General features: G+C 47.1%; 1 protein-coding gene across 1 annotated transcript; it reads left to right on the top strand.

Moving 5' to 3' along the window:
- The first annotated feature begins 1,483 nt into the window (after positions 1 to 1,483).
- Positions 1,484 to 18,945, top strand: LOC108026920 (protein CBFA2T3). Its single transcript, XM_017098131.3, has 6 exons — positions 1,484 to 1,900; positions 11,824 to 12,073; positions 15,585 to 16,906; positions 17,053 to 17,232; positions 17,298 to 17,423; positions 17,771 to 18,945. Exons 1-6 carry the CDS (start codon positions 1,898 to 1,900, stop codon positions 18,113 to 18,115), a joined length of 2,226 nt encoding a protein of 741 aa, XP_016953620.1. The 5' UTR covers positions 1,484 to 1,897; the 3' UTR covers positions 18,116 to 18,945.
- The last annotated feature ends 1,438 nt before the right edge of the window (positions 18,946 to 20,383 follow it).

Here is a 20,383-nt window from a genome sequence, read left to right as displayed (position 1 = left end):
CTCGAGTGCCAAATATTCCCTCTCAGTCCTTCACGTTCAAGCTTGTGGTTTAGGGTGCTTGGGTTTTGGGTTGTGGCAAGTTTCCTCATGGCCACGAGGACAGCGGGACGGGCCGGGGGAACTGCGGCTGCTGGACAAGATGAATGGCCACTTATTGGCCAAAGCGGGTTTTGTTTAAATTGTGGTGGTCAATTTGTTGGAATGTATTGAAACGTCTTCGCAGGCGTAGATTGATGGAGCCACCAGATGGCAGGATGCCACGCATGGCCCATGCGATAGATGTGTCAATCGGAGGCTAATTACCAGGGGAAGCTGGAGGAACTGGCCTTGGGTGACAGGGGGAGTATTTACCGATTATCAGAAGAAAATCAACAGCCAGTTAATCTCAAAGGAGGAGCTAATATGGACAGGTTTTAATCATACGAGTCATAAATGTATTTTTTATATTCTTTAGAATGAGAGAAACTAAAATGTACCTCTAACATTAAATAATTTGGAAATATAATTTCATTTAATTTTATATTTTTAACTATAAAATGGACGCGAATTCTTCAGAAATAGCGGATAAATGTTAACCATGTTATATTGTATATATTTGTTTATATTTTTTATATTGCAAAGTTGTAGTTTTAAGACCCATAAATGAGTTCATTTTACTGCATTTTTCAATGCTATTTGCTTAGGGCTACTTCAAAGTAGTACCCCTAATCGAAGTATCTCCTGCCCATAAAGACATGCCCATATTTGACATGGGAATCCAAGGAACTAACGAGCAAATGTGTTCTGTGACTCCCCGAGCTAATTGCTTTCTGGGACTGATCTCTTAAACCCCCGATATCCGCCCACTTCCAATTGGAGATCCCACATGGAATCGAAGCGAGCTGAATCGCGTCTAATTTGCCAGACCTCGATGGGGGTGGACCAAAATCGGATTGGGGTGGGCCTGCTGAGCATTTGACATGGTGTGAACACGCACATAAGGCCTTTCTGGAGGACGGGGGTGTGGGAGTGCGAGTCCCCCAACGGGAGGCTGTGAGGGAGTGTGTGCACAATTGGTTGGCAATTTATTTAAATATCGGCACGCAGTTGGGAACCGAATCGAGCTGAACTGCGGCAATGCCAACTGGAATGCCAGGGCAGTGAAGTAAATGCGAGACAGCAGCACAGAGAGAAACAAGCTGCTGCCAAAAAGGAATTTTTCAGCTGCCGTCGCAGGAAAAGGAAAGGAGGCGGGGGTCTGGGTTCAGCAGCAGCTGATGTTAATAGCCCAGCGGGCCAGCGAGTGTCTGCCTGCCTGCCAGTTGTTGCTGTTGCTGTTGTTGCCGCCGAGCGGACGGGGGAGAGCGGCACCGGTACCGAAACAGCTGTTCCATCTGCAAATGCGCAGGCGCCTCGCGCCGAGACGATGATGCCATCCGAGTGCCGAGCGGACGGCCGAGCGGAGCGGTCGAACATGTGCTACCTGGTCTACGGCACAGCTCTCACAAACAAACCCAACTCTCGACTGGTCGGACGTCCGCAGCTCCTCAGCTCCTGAGTTCCTGAGTTCCAATCGCATTCGCAGTCCGACTTCCGCGTGTTTTCCTGTTCGCGTGCAGCCAGCGCGCCATTCAGATACCCGATCCACAGATACTTTCGCATCCATTCAGCTTTGGATGCCGATTCGCATCCAGTCGTTTGCCGTTCGCCCGAGATGCCGGTTCGCGTTGCGCGCTGCCGCCTCCGCTACTACAATGATTCGATGGTAAATAAGCATGCCCACAAGCAAGCGGTCGCGAAGTGCTAAATATCACAAAACCCAGCAAAAGTATCTCAAAGATAGATATTGATTGGATTCGGAAATCCAGAAAGACTCATCCTCCACAGACCCTCAGCGGGACAACAGAGATCTGCCAAAATGGTGAGTCCATGCAAATTGTATCTCGACATGAACATGAGCTACGGCCAACACATGTTGATTGCGGCCAGCTGTCTTCTGCCACTCAAAGTGTCTTTGGCCTTATAGAGCGCAGATATATGTGCTGTGCGTACATCTGACGGGCCACAGATAGCTGGTCGCATCTGTTTTTTATCTGCTCAGACTCAAACAGATTCGCCGGGCACAATTGCAGATACAAATTCGTTTGTCAAGTGCTCGAATAATAGTTTAAGACGGAATACACACACACGTCCCCCAGTCGTTTTGGGAGGAAAATCTCGTTCGCTTGCGCTTTCCCTCTGCTTTGTCAGTTTCACGTGCGAAATTATAAATTATTTGCCCTCTTTTTGCCGCTTTTGGGGGGTGGAAAGGGGCCGGAAGCAGCATCCAGTGGCTTTTTGGTCCATGACTTTGGCCGCCGTCTGTTTCTGATGGCCTTGTGCGCCGCGTTCCCAACAGAAACAGAACTTCCAACTGCAAATAATTGCAGCTGGCTGCCATGTGTCGCTGCCTCTGGCGCTGCTGCCTTTACCGTCTGTCGATTCCATCTGCTGTATGCCCACAGCTATAGCTGTAGCCGCCGTATATCAGTGGTCGCAGCCCGAACTTTGGTTCCCAAACGGCCTGCAATCGGGAAGCTGGAAGCTGGGAAATCGTGAAAACCCTCAAATGGCCCAGATGTACCTTTTTCCGGCCCGAAGTTTATGGCTGACAGTAAACTTTTGAGGGCTGCCAGGGCTAATTGATTGGCCTACCAACCTAATCGGCCCTCGCAATTGGCGGTGTTTTACCAAGCTTGAAGTAGTTGGTAGTCAATCATAACTCAGTATTTATTTGCACTAGTTACAAATAATAGTTAACGTATTTTCCAAAAAATAACTTAATTTTTTTTGACACAGAATGTTATTAAATATAAATAGTGATATTACGATATTACTCTATGGCATGAAAAAAGTTTATTATGTAATTTATTGTGTGATAAAATTTAAATATTATCATCAGATCTATAAAAGCAAAATCTTAAATGTTGTTTTGACAAAAATATCAATCATCTTAACAATTTCTTAATCGATCTCCGATCAATGCGTATATGGTTATGTAATAAGTCTTTTAAAACTCCTTTTCGAATGAAAACGATCCCTTAACTCACCAGAATTATCAACTGAGGATTTCCGAATTGAGGGGATGATCTGCTAGGGATCTCGGACAGGCCCTTGCCTTCTGCGACTCGTGACTCACTTGGGAAATCACCTGGCCGATCTGGCCTTGGCCCGGCAGCTGTTGCAATCGATGATCAAACGGGGAAAGAACGATACCGATGTCGGGATGGAGCGGGGAATGCGGGATGCGAACAAGTGTGAGGCCAGCTGCCTTTGGGTCTTTTGTCTTTTTGGCCTTTTTGCCCGACCCGGCTTGGTTATGTTATTGTTATTGGCAATGCGGTTGCTATTCCATCTCGACCATCTCCGCCAGCTCCTTTCCTCTTTCTCAGCGCCGCTGTCATTGGCATGACACCTGCATAAACATTTTAACAGCTTGTAGGCTCAGACGCGGCCTGTTTTACTCTGTGTTTTCCCATTTTTTCCGCTGCTCATTAAACAACCCACCGCAAAAAAGGCGAAAAAAGTATCTGGAGAGTTTGCCCTAATTAGGGGTTGGACTAATTGATACCCAGTTGTATGCCCCGAATGACATCAAGGCCTAAACGCAGGGGATAATTCGATAATCTGAACATATGGCAATTTAAAGGGCAAAGAGGTGATGTTACCTATAAAAACTGCACTTATTATCTTGTTGATTGTGCAATGCGATAACCATAATTTTCGTATTCCAAGGTAGGTGGTATAGTGGCAGGTGAATAGGGAAATATATTAAAGTGTGCTGTGCTATTTACTTAGTTTATTGAAATATATATGTTTATATTTAATTTATTTTGGGCTTATGTAATAATAAATCATAAAATGTACAATTGATAGTACAATGTGCTAAAATTTACTTGCAAAAGGGGCATTTATGTGGGAATAAGCCATGATCATTAGTATGATATTTTATTAAGCCTTTCAGATACCAACAGATTTACAATTAATAGGTGTTCTTCCCTTGAAATCGTTTACCCTAAAGGAACCCAAACTATTTGCCCTGAAATCGTCAGCATTTGGAAATGCCTACGAGCGGAGTTGACAGCTTAATTGTATCTAGCAAATAGATCCCATATTTCAGACCGACCTGCAGTCCAATTAGTGTCAGCAATTTAATTTTGTTTTGGCCGCTGGGCAACTCAGCTGGCTGGCCCTGTCTAATCGGCAATTGGTAATCGGTAATCAGCGGGCAATCAGGCATTCAACAAAGTTCTATTAAATAATGCAGGGCCCGCGGGTGGAGGCCCCAGTGGCCAATTGCACATGGTGATTAAATTTAAAATGGACAGCGGCGAAGAAGGGCAAAGTTATTAGCGTAATAGTCGGGGGGCAAACAAAACACAAACGTATGGCAGCGTAGAGCCGTAGGAGCAGGTGAAAATGCACATGACAAGTGCAGCTGCTGGCATCAAATTAGTCCCCTTTTCGAATTTTCACCACATGTGTGCCCGCCCGCGTTTCCGCTGGCAAATCCAGCCAGCCAGCCAGCCAGTCAGCCATTCAGGCAATCCATCAAGGGCTCAATCAATCATTAGCAGTGCAAACTGCTGGGTGGAAAACCCAAAACAAACAGAGAATAAAAAAACTTTGGATTTTCACACCTTTTGCAATTAAGATGCCGCCTAGACGACATTGACTAATGAGACGCCATTTTGTTTGCGGCCTGGCGCAGCTGAGCCAACAGACAACATGGCGACCGGAAATAAGTCAATTTGCTTATTAGACTTGTCAGTCGAGCGGGCCAGGGAAAACAGAATGGAGCCGAGAGCTGGAAAACCCTGCTCAGCAAAGCTCAAACGCAAACATTGCAAACGAAACGAACAGAATGGATGGTTTTGTCGAGGGGCAAAAAAGAATAAGGAAAAGCCAAAAAATCGCGAAAATGTCACACACAGAACACAGCAACTAACGGCTTCCCCGGAAAAGCGGAAAAGCGGGGCTGCATACGCTTAATCGAAAAAGTCAAAAACAAAATTCGGCGTCGCTCCCATCCTGTTTTCCTGCTTTCCTACTCCTAGTTCTTCTGCTCGCCTGGCTGCCTGCCTTTTTCCTCGGTTTTCCCCGCTTTTCCGCACCGCTGTTGCGGCTTTTCCACTGCCACTGCGAAATTGTTGGCGCTGCAAGTGGCAGCTTATTAAAAAGACGTGGGCCACAGAATGTTTTGGGGGCAAGCAAAAATGTCATAGGAGAAGCCAGCGCAAAAAAGCGATTTCTTTTTTCGCTCCGAAACAATGGGGAAAATAATAGAGCAGGTTCGCCAGTGGCAGGGATGTATTTATTTAGTACGGGAAAACTATATTGCTGGTGGTTTTTATTCCAATCCAACACACAGTAGTTTTCCCATCTAATCTATTTCGGTAAATTGGAAGCTAAATATATCCACTGACCTTTCCGCTCCCTGAAGTCATTATATTTGTGACATTTTAAAATGCCACTTTATACTTTGGGTCTATTAAAATACAAAATAACCAAATATTTTATAACATTATACATAAGTGTCTTACCATGTAAATATAAGTTAGGCAAGATAAAAAACAAACCATTGGAGATTCAAATTAAGGGTGTCTCTCCCATCACACATATATAGCTGATTTTACTCTGTTGATAATGTTTTGTTATATCAATTAATTTGTTTAGCAATTATATTTGAAATATTAGATATTCTTCTTTTTGGCTTCTTTATTTAGAATGTTGAATACTAAATTAGATTATATAATATTTTGTATAATTTGTAATTATTGAGTTCATAAAGCAGATTAAAAAATGTTGTTAATATTTTAAGCATGTAAAAGATGTTTTTAAAAATATTCAACTTAAATGACAATGTATTGCTTACATTTTTAACGAAACTGTTACCCAGAAAACTCCTTTCTATGGCGAAATATTTCATGGTCTTAACCATTAACCCTAGCCCATCCGCATTGCCAGCTGCCTGCCCCTCAGGCTCTTATGTTTTAAACATTTTCCGGCGACGGGACAAAAAAGCTGTGTCCACGAGTGCCGCATGTCCAGTACAATCGCAGAATCGCAGACGCCGTTCGCTGGCAAGCTACCAAATATCCAAAGTGCCCCTGCCGGCATTTGAATTGGATTTGCCAGGCGGTGCGATGTATAGCTGCAGCCCTAAATCTCCAGGCCCAGACTCGGCTGACCTTGTCCCGCACACACTCTTAAATTCCGAAAGGAAGGGGGCGTTGGGCAAAAACGACAAACGAAGCAGCTGGCACAGCTGGCGCAATATTTCTTGCCCCAGATGAAACGCAGATGATGCCGCAGGAGAGGCAGCCGAGTCAGCCGAGGCAGGAGCACTCCTCCTTGTAAGTTGTCAGGACACAGTTGTTTGAGCTGCTGCCTCCAGTGTCTGCAACAGATTTGTGCCAAAAAAGGGGGAAATTGCTGCTGCAGGGGCAATGTGTTGCTCGCAAGAGAGCAACACTCATCGATTTGTGCATTTGGCTGGCACTGCAGAGGGTTCAAGTCCAGGGGCTTCGAACTGCTAATGGCGGGGAGAGAAATGAGCTCCTATTAGACCAGCGCACAGGTGCAACTGCATCTGCATCGGAATCGGTAGGTCGGCCCAACCATCAAGAGCACCTGCTGTCACTCGCAATTTTTAATTGAAAACGGCAGCAGTGGCTGCCGCTGCCGCTGTCTAGAGCAGGCTTTTGGCCAAGAGACATCAACGGCGACACGTGCCAACATGTGTTGCCAGTCGCTTGTGTTGCCGCTGCTGATGTTGCTGCTGGCAGACAACTTGGCAAAAACTTGAATGGCATCACGTGCTGCAAGGCTGGCAGAATGATTTTCCAATCAGGGGAGAACAAGCGCCGCCAGCCGTGGCAGCTGGAAAATCTTCAATTGCAACAGCACACGTTGGAAAATTGCATCCCGGCAGCAACACAAGCGGCACAGCCGCAGCGGCAACAGCAACAGCAACAGCAACAGCAACAGCAACATCGGCAGCTGGCGGCCATCAGCTGCTGTCGCTGGCATAATTGGGATGCCTAAATACGTTTTGTGGGCAACATGTGGCAGCCAAATGTTCTCCATTCGCCCCAAGCCCCGCACATAAAGCAGTTCGTATCGGAAATAAAACAGACCATAAAGCCGATTAAGCGCGACACTCGTTCAACTGTTTTTGCCCCGTAGTTGCTGTTGTGCTGATGTTGCTGCTGCCCCTGTGACAAGCCATTATCTTATTATGCCCCCCACACAGGCTGCAAATGAAGGGTGAATCGAGAGGCGGGCAGTGGGGCAGGGGCAGGGGCAGGAAAATTCGCACGTGCGGCCGAGCAGTGCAAAAATGTTGTTGTTGCTGCTGTTGGTGTTGCCGCCCCTCTTCCTGTTGCTCGCTTTCTGTGTGTGAGATGTGTAATTTAAAATGACGCCAATGCTGCGGCACGTTGCCAACAGGCGCACCAACACTTATATATACAGACAACCCGGCAGACTGAGAGGCGCTTAGCAAATAGTTGACGAGGGTTGCCGCTCAAGTTTGGGCCAATTACGAAATCTGCAGACTAAAGAACTTTAAATAAGGGCTAATTTAATTTAATTTTGATTAGTTAGCAAATCAACAGGGGTGCGAGGTTAGAACATTTGGTTAGCCAATCTCAATAAAAGGATTTTGGTAAGAAGAACACAAATGAGTTACAATGATATATATTAACTACTTATATTTGTTCATTCCACTTATTTTAGTTTTAATTTTAATTATATTTAAATTCCAACTTTTACTCATTTTATTTATAGTTTTAAGTGGTATAGGGAATATGCCTTTGAATTATAACATTTTTTGGAGTCAGGGATCATTAAGCAGGCAATGGGATAAGCTCTACCCAGCCGCTGTCGGCACACGTCCAGAGTACAACAGCAGTCGTCACACACACATCGACCCGTGCCAATCGATGCTTTTGATTAAACTTAGAGATACATAAAGCTAAGCCATAATTTAGTTCCTAAAAATAATAGTTACTATTAATTACAATTAAAAATAGTTATCCCCCTTCACTGCAAAATCAAGCAAATCGATTTATAGGTCTTGGACAGAAGCTTAGCAATCGCTTTGGCACATTTTCCCACATCTCCCTCTCCATAATGTTCCGATGGCTGTAATTGTAGACGCTCGCCGTGTAATTAACCCCTGAGCGCCAGCCGCCCACTCTCGACCCCCAGCTGTTTCAATGCTAATTACCCAGCCCCCGGCGAACGATGAGCGGCAACTCTTCGCAAAACCCATCCTTTTTTCGCCTCCGCCAGCATACATTTGTAGCTTCATGTGTAATGAAGCAGCTGACGCAGCAGTTGCAAAAAAGTTTTAACTGTGAAGCGATGTTGCTGTTGCCCTTGCTGCACAGGTGTCGTCGCCAGTCGCCAGTTGCCAGTAATCCCTCCCAGCAGCGGGAAACGGGTTGGGCGCCACTTGCCCATAATGACGCACAATGCGGAGTGGAGTCCGCAGTACAAAGTGCCCGCAGTCCTGGATTCGGGGATTCCGGGCACTCGGGGAGTCGGGGAGTCTAGTCCCAGGCTTCGAGGTTCGAGGTCCGAGGTCCAGTTGGTTGTCATTCGCACACACACGTGTGTGTGGAGAGAAGGGGGCCCAAAGGGCGGTCGGAAAATGGGCAGCTTACCGGGAAAGCACATGCAGCTGTGCTGTGATTTCCCAACCTCTCATCCTCCCACCTCATTCTCGGCTGGCCTTCAACCCTCCCACTGCCCAGCCACCCCTTCAACAGCCCATTTTCCACATCCTTTGTTGTTGTTATTTCAGTTGGCGCGCCTTTTCGTTAACCACTCCTCGTCCTTTTTATCCTGCCCTCTGTCCGTGAGTGTGTTGGTGTGTTTTTGTTAGCAAAAGGGATAAAAGTATAAAATGCTTTGGTGTCCAGCACATGGCTCGCAGTGCCACGCCCCAGCCACCGAACCCGCCCGCCCCGAAAAGAATTAAATGAATGTCGTTTAAAATTTGTCCTTTGTTTTTTATGATTTTCGCCAGCCTAATTGAAAATTATGCAGTGAAAATGTATTTTGCCGTTGCCATTCATTTGTCAAATCGCCTGGCATGGGCTGCTAATAGTTGCTATATTGCCTTGGGGGCGAGTTGGCATTGAGATGCCACCTCTTGGGAAAAGAGGATGCTGTGTGGAGGGGGCTTAATTTCAGGATCGAGCATTTAAGTCGAAAGGTTAAGTTTATTGATAATGCAAATGATAACTATTTTCGACTTATAAAGGTGTTAAAAAGTATGCAACAAGAGAAAAGAGTACCTAGAAAACATTTAGGTTAAAGGCTTTAATTAGATCTGTTCCTGGATTATATTAAATAAAGATGTTAATTAAAAAAAAAAAAAAAAAAAAAATACATTCATAATTTTCATTGCATACTTTTAGGCAGTACTATGAGTGATTTCAAAAGGCTCAACGATTTTTTGACACTTCCCCAATATTCAATGGCTTAATGTTAAAAAGTGATGTAAATCAGTAGTTGAGGCTTCTATCCCACTGTGCTGCCTCCGTTTAAATAATTACTTTTCCTCTTGGCAATTTCGCCGGCAGCCGTCGCAGCCTCAGACCGCCTGAGCCTTGCTCCTCGGATCCCGGCTCCCGGATCCCAGAGCCCAGAGCCCAGATCCTTCTCCATCCTGCCGCTTCAGCTTCAGCTGGCCCAAGTTTTGTGGGAAAAACTTCTGCGGGCGACATTTTCCATTTTGCTGCGATGGAAGCTTGTGAGGCTCCCGGCTCTTTGAAGTGCTTGCCTTACACAGGATGGGAAGTGGAGGAGGGGCTCGGGATGGGGCATGGGCATTTGGGGGCGCCTTCTGGCGACGACAGGCGACAGCTGCTTGAGCGACAACGACACGACTGCTCCTGACATTTGATTCATTCGTCATAGCCAGGCCGAAAGCGGCAGCTGCCGGCTATTAAGTGAGTCAGAGCAGAACAGAACAGAGCGGAGAACCACCCCTCGGAGCCCACAGCACCACCCACCACCCACTTCCCAATTAAGCTCACCTGCCGCCTTTCACAAACACTTGTTGTTTGCCCCGCCACCACCCCACGCATGTTTGGTCTCCCTGTTTTTCGCAAACTGTGGAAAGACCGCGCTGAAAAACACTTGTCAAGTGTTCCTCCGGCTGAGGGATAGCACAAGATCTTCTGGTCTCATGGCCTGGACTTACCCGCCAAATGGGAATAGACTTAAAAAGAAGGGGGCTGGGTCGTCATTAGTCGCCCCTCACTTTGCCAAGCGGCAGCTGCCGGCGTGTCAAGTGTTTGTTTTTAATAGAATTTCATTTGCGGCATTCGTGTGTAATTTCGCTCTGATGCCCAACAGCTGCTCCAAGTGCTATGCAATCCCCCTGGGGAATGTCAGGGGGATTACGGGGGCTTCGATGCCCCCACTCGATTGTAAATATTGCCGGGCGCGACGATTGACTTTAAACAATTGCTCTAAACAATTTCTTGCACCTCAGTTTGGCGCAAGGCGAAAACGGCCAGCAGAGATTGATCGAAAACATGAATGAAACTGAACAGGTTTGCAGGCCCCCTGTTTTTCCGCTTTTCCTTCGTGTTTTTCTTGTTTTTTCTCTGCTTAGCCCCCCTTGTTTACGCATGGGCATGGCAAGCTGCACAAACTCCCACAGTCCGCAAAGGTATTTACATATTTTAGTGATAAAAATCAACACAAAAATGTTTCCCCTCATGCGAGCTGGACATGAACAAGTTTTGGGCGGGAAGTGTGGCAGGTGGGGTGTCGAAAGATGGGTGGGTGGAGGTGGTAGTGGGTGGCCGGAACTGCCGGGGAAACGGGTCGCAATGATTGGTAAACAGGAAATGCAGTTGCCTAGTCAATTAGCAAGACTGCGCTCCCGATTTCTTTGGCCACTTCAAGAACTCGGGGAGGTTTCCCAATCGCATATTCATTTAGTTGGGCGGCCCGAGTAAAATGTTCCTCAACTCAATTACGAAACAGGTGTTTACGGCGTGTGGACTGTTGGCAGCTGTCGGTGCCTTTTGTCTGAAAATTGCTTTCGGTCTCTGCTATTCGGGATGAAGGAAAAATCTTAAGAATTTATAGAAATTTGTAGAAATGAATATTATTTAGAAAGTGTACCCTATCAGGTGGCTTAAGACAATTGTCAGAAAACTATCAATGATAAAGAGACCTTAAATACAATTAATTCTAATTATACATATTTGTATTTGTATTTATCCACTTGTCACAGATCATGATCATTTTCGGAATTATAGCACAGATTAGCTAGCATTTCGACAAAAGAAGTCCTATTAAGCTCTGAAAGGCATTATTTTAAGGGCTTAACAAGAGGGCATCACACTTAGGACACCAATAATGCAGCTGGTTTATTATTAAATGAAAGTGCATACTTAAAGTATCTGCACTTAAGCCCCTTAAAAATGAAAGCAGTTTGGCCAAATTAAAGCGGCAGCTGTTCTTTCCTCTCGCAGCGAACAAAGGCCCAAGGTCTTTCAGCGGATATTTCAGTGCGGGTGCGCCCAATTTGCATGTCAGACAACCATTTAATCAAATTGAAATCAAATAAGTTGAAAACATAATGTGAGAACTTTGTCACTTGATGTTTTCGTCTATCGCCGCTCTTGGGAACCTGTGCAGTCTGCCGGGGAAATTAGCTGGGCGTGGGTGGTCGGGGTGGACGAGGGTGGTCCGCCCCTATACCTTTTCCGTTTCCATTTTCCATTCTGCGTAGCTCACCGATTTCCTTGCCTGTTTCCCCACTATTTCCAGATGGCGCTCGACGGCAAGGCGATAATTAAGGAGGAGATTACTGACAAGGACGCTTACGACGCAGCTGCGGCGGCGGCGGTGGCAGCGGGAGCCGCTCTGGCGGTGGCCACCGCAGCGGCTGTCCAGGTGCCGCCCACGTCATCGTCCTCGGCGGGATCAGCGTCAGCGGCAGCTGCCGCGGCCACCAACAGCAACACAAGCACAGCGTCGGCGGTAGCCACAGCGGCGGCAATTAGTCGTCGGCTTAAAGGTGAGTGGAGCGTTCTTCGAGGCGCATACACTGCGGAAAAAGAGGGCGGATAGGGAAAATGTTCAATGCCAACACCACAGCAAAGCCGATAGGGGATAGTATTTAGCTAAAGTTTAATATGCCGGTTTAAAACTAAGTAAATATTTATTAAATGATATCTTCTCCGTTTTAGGCCTAAAATACTGCATTGCCAAAACTCACGATTTTAAATTAAAAAGTATTTTGAATACTAATATTTGGCATTTAGCTTCCACACCTCAAGCTTTCGTAACTCTAGTTTTTCTTCTGAAATTCTAAAAGGATTCAATTCGGCCCCGTAAGATGATCTTCCATATAGAACATAGACAAAATAAATATTGATAAACGGGCCTAAAAAACACTAAAAGGTTACTCTAACTCGAAGTCCTCGAAGTAAAATTCTATATCGAATCCGCTTAGAATGCCAGAATAGTACAATGGAATATTGGCAGCTGTCGCTCTCAAATCTTTTATTGGTGACAGATTTATGATTCGAGCTTTGAAAGTTCAGTGTATGCTCAAAATCCCCAATATTTATAGCTGGTCGCACGATGGTGTGAAACTCAGCAGCTGCACGTGTTTCGCCGGCTCTTTAAAATGTTTTCACCCAGAGGAATCTGGACCTAGATCCCAGCTCAAACTCCACTTCGGTACTCCAACTGGAACTCCACATCAGAGCATTGGGAATTCGTTACTTTTTAAATGGTTTTCCGAGCCGCACCGAGACCACAGGCCGCAGTCGGAAACTTGACGAATTTGCGAATGAAAAAGGCCAAAAGCATTTTGCCATGTAGTTTCCCTCTCCCCCAGAACTCGCCCACAAAAAAGAGGGGGAAAAAACAGAAACCGCTGCTGGCATTGTTCCCAGCATCAGCATCAGAAAAGCCCGCACGCAGACGAGCATTTTGTTGCCTGCTTTTGGGCGCAGCGGGGCAGGGGCGGAGTAAGGAGGGGGCCATTGCGGCTTTGATTGCCGGGATCTCGGGGATGCGCTACCTGCGCCAGTTCCCAGGCAAATGATGTGTGGCCCAGCATTTAAGTCGCTTGAATTTCTTTCCTTTCACCAGCAATTAGCATTTTCCGGGCAAACAAACCCCCCTTGAACCGCCCCCGCAGCATCCGATGATAATCAGGAGCAGTGCATGATGAATATTTGCCAAAATGATTGTTTTCCCAAATGACTATGCCAGCAACAGCAACAGCAATGACAGCAGCAGCAACAGCAGCGGCAGCGGCAGCAGCAACAACAAACTAAACTTGCCAACGTTTCGTTTTGTGCGCTCGACTGCAATCTATGGGGCGCAGCTGTGCAAATTCTGTTGCCCACATATACACAGACACACTGTGGCACACAGGAGACACAGATACAGACACACACACAGATGCACTGCCGGGACCACGCTGCGTATACGTAACCTTAAATCGATGGGGAGAGGGAGCCGAGCTCATGATGCTGGCAAATGTTGGGCCAGCAGTCGAAGCCCTCCTCCCCAAACATTATGTTTTAGAAAATATGTGAATTGTCAACACAGAATTTTCGTAAATAGTTTTTCGGTTTTGCGTGGGGTTTCTCGGCAGCAGCTGCTGCGCTCGGCCAGCAACTTTGGGTCAGCATTTGAGGTTTTCCCACAACAGGACCAAGCCAAAACAAACCGAAACTTTTAAGCCCGGTCAAGTGCAATATTTTACAATTGTCCACCAGCCGAGAAAAAGGGCAAATGGATGTGGACGAGGCGTGGGTGGGGGAGTGGGGACGTGGCAGTGGCAAATGCCGGCCAATTAAGCCAGGAAAAAGGAATGGGTGGCACCATGTGATCCATCATTGTCTATGTTTGGCGTTTGATAAGAGCCGCCGACTCGGTTGACTGATGCCTCCGACTCCAACTCCGACCCCCCGACCATCCCGTCCAGATCCATGTGTCCCCCATTCTGGTCGGCAGTTGGCAGTGGGCGGTCGTGTGGCCCTTCGATTGGCATGGCGGTGGCGTGCCTGAATGGCTGTGAAAACACAGCCAGTTGCAGCTGTATCCACAATCATTATCACAAAAGCAAACTGTGCAGCAGCCGCACGGCAGCATCAGCAGCAACATCAGCAACAGTAGCAACAGCAACAGCAGCAGGAGCAGCAGCAGCGGCAACATCAACTGACTGCCATTCCCATCGTCGTTGTCGTCATCATCGTCCTCATCATCATGGTCATCAGCAGCATTCGCCACCCACAGTGTCTGTCAGCCACCCACCCAATCGCCCATCAAGCCAACAGCCCCACGACCCACCGAGCCATCTGCCCACACCCATAAACAATTTCCATTAGCTTGTGCAAACAAAGTTTGTGTGTGTTTGGTCGTCGCAGGCGACAAATGTGTCCTAAGCCTGCCCCTTATACTCGTCTCACGAAACCTACGAGGTTTTTGACATTCGGGAAGGTCCCAGAAATTTGTTATATGATAAAAACCAATATTTGCTAAGGGTTATTGATGTGTAATAATATCAATAAAATTTTCAAATGTAAGTAAACAGGAAGATCTTCAGACAGGCTTTAAAAAATTATACAAAATAATTAATTAATAGGGTATATTTATGGATTCAATATGAACTGTTGCATACTTTTAGACACCATTGTACTTTTTTTTAAAAGTCAACCACTTATTTGTGGTACCCAAGATATCAAATATTTCTGTACTTTAAATAAAATTAACTTAACACAATTATGAGTTGCATTTCCTAAAAATTATGTAAAACTAAAAAGATTGAGGGTATCATTTTAATGTAGAAAATGTTATTTTAATATCAATCAGAAGAGATTTTGTCACCCATTCCCTTTCCGAAAATTTCGTCGCCTGACAAACAGTTTCCCAGCAGCTTCTCCGTCCAGCTGCGCACTGCGGATTTGCGTTAAGCTTTTCATTTTTGAGCTACAGCATCGCTCTGGCTCTGCCAGGATAGGATCATGGATGCGCTGGGACAGCACGTACCGCAATGTGTTTCACCCGAGCCACCCCTGGTCATGGGAAAACCCATCCAGCCGTCCAGCCAGCGAACCCACGAAGCCCACTTGCCAATCCAACCCATCCCATCCCATCCCGTCCGTAATCGCAATTAGTGCGTTATGTGGTGCTTGATTTGCTTGCCTGACTGGGCCCAAACCACACAGCAGCACACTTCGGTAGGGCCAAAAATGTTTGCTAATTTATTTCCCATGTTCAAACAAATTTGTTAATGCCGGCAGTTGGTCGAGAATGTAGTATGTACTGCAGAATGCAGTATGTAGTACGGCCAGATCTGTGGGACAAGTGCTGTAGCTTGTTGTGGTTAGGTGGCATATATATTTCCGTTCCCTCGACTTCTGCTAATGCATTTGTAATGCGCCTGGGCTGCACATCCTGTCCTGGTCCCGAACTTGGACTTGGACTTGTTTCCCTTGTTGCAGGATGAACATGCAACTAACTAAGTGACCACTGGTCCCTTTCCCTTTCGCCCCTTCATCCAACAGCCAGCAGCAGCAGCAACGGCGGGGACAAGAGCTCCTCCTCCTCGTCCAGCAGCAAGGACAGCAGCCACACATCCAGCAGCAGGAGCGACAGGGACAGGGATCGGGAGCGGGACCGTCTGTGCCGCACTCCACCGGACTCTCCGCCGGACAGCTCCCGCAGCCTGGCCCCCCGCTCGCCCCACTCCCCCCTGCAGTTGCACCAGAGGCCGCAGCGCAATGCCAGCGTCTCTCCAGTGGTCAACGGATCCTCCGGCGGGATAGGATCCTCTGGCACTTCGCCCACGCCCACTCCGGGGAGTCAGCATGCCGCCTCCTTGGCCGCAGCCGCCGCCGCCGCTGCAGCCGCCCATGTGGAGCAGGCGCGACTGGTCGCCAAGATGAGGAAGTTCCTGGGCGCCTTGGTGCAGTTCTCCCAAGAACTAGGACAGCCGGAAGTGAGTGAGAGGGTGCGCGCTCTGGTGCTCTCCCTGTGCTCCGGCAGCATTTCCGTGGAGGAGTTCCGACTGGCCCTGCAGGAGGCAATCAACCTTCCCCTGCGACCGTATGTGGTTCCGCTGCTGAAGAACAGCATCGCTCTGGTCCAGCGGGAGGTTCTGGCCCTGGCCAGGGCCACCAACCAGTCCGCTCTGCAGTATGTGACCAACAACGAGCAGGCGGTGATGGAGTTCGCACCCCACGGAGTGGCTAGCTCCGAGTTCGGGGACATCTTTATCCAACTGGAGGCACCCACTTCCAACGGCAGCAGTGCGGTCTTCAAGCGCCGCTCCTCGGACTCCATGATGGAGCACGGCGGACACAACGGCCTGCAGGAGTGGAGCGAGTACATGGCCAGCGGCGGAGCAGGCTATCCGCCGCCGCCCAGCAAGCGCCTGACCCTTCATCCCGCCCACTCGGTGGTGGCCTACGGGGATTACGCGGTCTCATCAGCGGAGGGGCTTCCCTCGGCGGCTGCCTTCATGCAGCGGGACGAGCGGGATCTGCGGATGAGCGAGGCACAGGCCAGGCACGCGGTTCCCCCACAGAGAGCTGGCAATCCCCAACCGAATCCCAACCCCAATCCCAATGCAGCGGGAGCTCCTGGAGCTCCTGGTGGTGCTGGTGGCGAGGAGGAGTGGAAGAACATCCACACCATGCTCAACTGCATCTCCGCGATGGTGGACAAGACGAAGCGGGCCATCACGATCCTCCAGCAGCGGGGCATCGAGCCACAGCTGCCCAACAGCGGTCAGGAGGTCACGCCAGCAGCCATGGCGGAACTGCGACGGCAGACGGAGGAGAAGGTCGCCGAGTTCAAGCGGAATGCCGAGGATGCCGTCACACAGGTGAGAATGACACAAGACCTTATGTCTAGAATTAGGATGTGTTATGGGATTGAAACTCCGTTCTCTAGAGACTCTCAATCTGCCAGCAATCAATTTCAATCTATTTAATTTTAATAAAACTCATTATTTTAATGACCCGTTCCCAGGTGAAACGCCAAGCTGTCATCGAAATCCAAAGGGCAGTGGTGGCTGCCGAGACTCGAGCGGCGGAGATCATGACCCAGGAACGCTTGCGCATGGAGAAGTTCTTCATGGAGATGAGCCGCCATTCCAGTGGCGAACGGGATCTGGACAACAAGTCTCCGTCAATAGCCACTACTCAGAATGTAAGTTGATCGAAAAATTAGAAAATAAAGGCTTATTCTATTTTCACTCTTATACATCATTTTAGGGCAGCAACCTGCAGCAGCAGTGCTGGAACTGCGGCCGCAAGGCCACGGAAACTTGCTCCGGTTGCAACATGGCACGCTACTGCAGCGCCTCGTGTCAATACAGGGATTGGGACAGCCACCATCAGGTAGGGATCTTATTGATACAAAAATTTTAGAAAATGTGAATATAAACTGACAAAACTCGTTTTCATTCACAATTTTGTAATAATTATAAAGCAAGTACTTGATAAAATATTAAATGAAATGTAAATTTTTTCGAATTTTTCTATTGAAGAATACGAAATAATATAAGAAAAGGTATTATTTGAGTTAATTTATATTTTCTTTTTTTTTACTTTTGTTGAATACATCTTTTCTTTTTTAATAGGCAAATTTCTTACTAAAAATACAAGCACCTAAAGCTGACACCTTCATCCCCCTTCTTTTTTGAAAAATATTTCATTGACGAATTGCTTATGGTTTCTCCTTCAAGGTGTGCGGCAATTCGCGGGCCAGTGAGCTGAGCGCCAAGCACCTGCACTCGGCCAGCAGTCTGCGCAGTGCGATGGCCACCAGGTCGCCACCCACGCCCAATTCAGCGGTCCACCTGCAGGCGGCGGCGGTTGCTGCGGCAGCTGCAGCAGGCGCCCGTGAGGTGGTCAGCGCGCCAGTGGGCGGTCCTGGGGCTGGAGTGGCTGGCGGTGGCAGCAGCGTTCCCCCCGTCGGAGGCGGGGGAGGAGGAGGCGGCGGGGGAGGAGGTGGCGGAGGAGCCTCGGCAGCCGCCGTGGCCGCTGCCACTCCAGGTGCTTTGGTGGCCAACGGGCTGGGCTCCAAATGACGCATTCGCATGATGAAACCGAAGAAGAAGTACTTGTGCTAGTCAAATTAAATGGGGGTGAACCACAAAAACCATATACACACTTAAATTATGCAGCTAATATAGAGTTATCCAAAAACCAAAAAACGAGGAAAGATGTGTTGTCAGCATCGTGACTTAAAGACAAAAAAACTAGATGATGCTTGACATCCAAAAACGCATGAATAGATACAGATTGATGTGCATTTCCACTAGAGTTTACACATTTCGGTGTTTCAAGCAGAGAACCATTTGAGAACGGGTTGAAGGATATAATTAAAATGGGCTACAATTCCTTAGAAGAATCCAAAAGAAAGGTTATGCAACTTAAATTACTCATAAAATACATTTTAGGGAATTTATCCTGCAATTCTCAGCCTGTGACTTAATAAATGTACGGAAATTCCATTTTACCATCAGCACCTTCATGAGCAAAAGAGAAATACATAATTATTATTAACAATATGTGCACACTAATAAAGATTACATAAGCAAGTCATTGGAAGCAAAATCTTGAGAAACAGTGAAATTCTGTAAGTAAGCAGCCCAAAGCGAGTAAAACAAAAACTGAACATAGTAGATTTTATTAATACAATACAGTATATTACTACGGATATGAGTACGATTATGAGTATGGCTAATTTATTTAATGAGTTTAATTTATTGATTAGTATTTATTGTATTCCCTAAACTAAAGCGTAAATGTACTTTTATCATAAACAAATACCAAGTAAATGTTAAACCTACAGAAAAAACCAAGGCTACAGGCTACGACAAAGAAAACCCCAAGAAATAAAGTGTTTTAAACCAAACGAAAAAGCGTAGCGATTCCTGAAATTCGAATTAGAAAATAACATTTCGATTGGCAGCCTAAAAGAAGGCCATGAAAAGCGCATTAGTGTGGGTTGGGTGTGCGCCTGAGTGTGTGCTACAAAACCACAAACTACTGTGATGAAATTTCAATTATCGTCACTCAGCTGTGCGCCCGTGTCGGTGTGAGTATCTGTGTGTCTCGGGGTGAGTACTTCGGTGTGTGTGTGTGTGGGTGTGCACATGGCACACCTGCTGCTGTCGCATTGCAAGCGAGCAAGTAAAAGCTCGTTAGTCCGCCCCCACGCCCCTTTTTCTCACCCAAGGACTCCCACAACATTTGTTGCACACGCACACACATGGCCTGCGGCTACCCACACACACACACAGACACAGTCAGACGGCAGCTTGCCTTAACTTTGCCTTTGTCTAGATGCCGTGCGCTTTTTTGCAACCCTTCAGCCAACAACAATGATGATGATGATGGTGGCATTTGCTACCTGAGTGATTTCCTAAAGCACAGCTCCATTCCCAACCTCCGGTCCCCCTCCTCTTCCACGTCCGGCTGCGAGCGAGATTCGCATGCACATTTAAATGGCTGCACGGCACGTCCAGCTTGCATGTGCTACCATTTCCCCATTTCCGTCTCCATCGCCATCTCCACTCCCGTATCACATCCCTGGGGACTCGGACTGCCAGTCCGCCTCCTCTGCATCCACTCGATTACCCCTTTGTGCCGGCTAGCCTTTCGGTAGCTTCTATTTAACATGCAGTTATCGTTTGTTATCGCCAGCAGCCACAAGCCAAAGTCCCACAGAAAGCAGCTTGTCAACAGGGGAACAATGTGAAGAGGGATGACAGTCCTGGGCGAAGCTCGGATGCCCTGCAAATCCTGGAATTAGATATACTCCGCTAAAGCCAAGTCTGCTGATTCAGGACCTGGCTGCTGGAAGATACGATGGTATTGTCAAAGTACTTTGCTTATAAGTCCTTATATAAATTTATAGGCAGTGAAGAGCTTTAAAAAGCAGTTGATTTTAGAAAGTAAGAGTACGATGTAACATACTTTTAGGGGCATTTCTAGGAGGTTTAAAAACTGTCACTATTTTTCCCATTAAGAATTAGAGAGTTATTTAAGTAATAGCAATAGAGGGTTACATTATCGTTCTCGTTTCAAAAATCTTCTTTAAAACCTTTATCAAATATTTGTTGAATCAGGGATTCTTACGCTTTCAAATAAAAGTTTCTAGATCTTCCGGAACTCTCACAACCCCCTATGTTTCCAAATTCCATTTCGACAAATGGCAAAAGCCCCTTTCCGCCTTGTATTGTTTCCCAGCTCCAATCGATGCCAATGCATTAACATTAAAACTTGGGCGCTGAAATTTTAATTAAAATGTGACAGGCAACTAGCGCACAATGAGCCCGCTCGCCGGATAT

Source organism: Drosophila biarmipes, chromosome 2R (genome assembly GCF_025231255.1).
Source record: "Drosophila biarmipes strain raj3 chromosome 2R, RU_DBia_V1.1, whole genome shotgun sequence".
Taxonomy (NCBI): domain Eukaryota; kingdom Metazoa; phylum Arthropoda; class Insecta; order Diptera; family Drosophilidae; genus Drosophila; species Drosophila biarmipes.
Note: the sequence above shows the minus strand (reverse complement) of the source record. Positions and strands in the feature narration are given on the sequence as shown.

Coding starts and splice junctions, on each gene's coding strand:
- LOC108026920 (XM_017098131.3), top strand. Junction 12,074..15,584: donor AATTAGTCGTCGGCTTAAAG/GTGAGTGGAGCG, acceptor TTCATCCAACAG/CCAGCAGCAGCAGCAACGGC. Junction 16,907..17,052: donor CCGAGGATGCCGTCACACAG/GTGAGAATGACA, acceptor ACCCGTTCCCAG/GTGAAACGCCAAGCTGTCAT.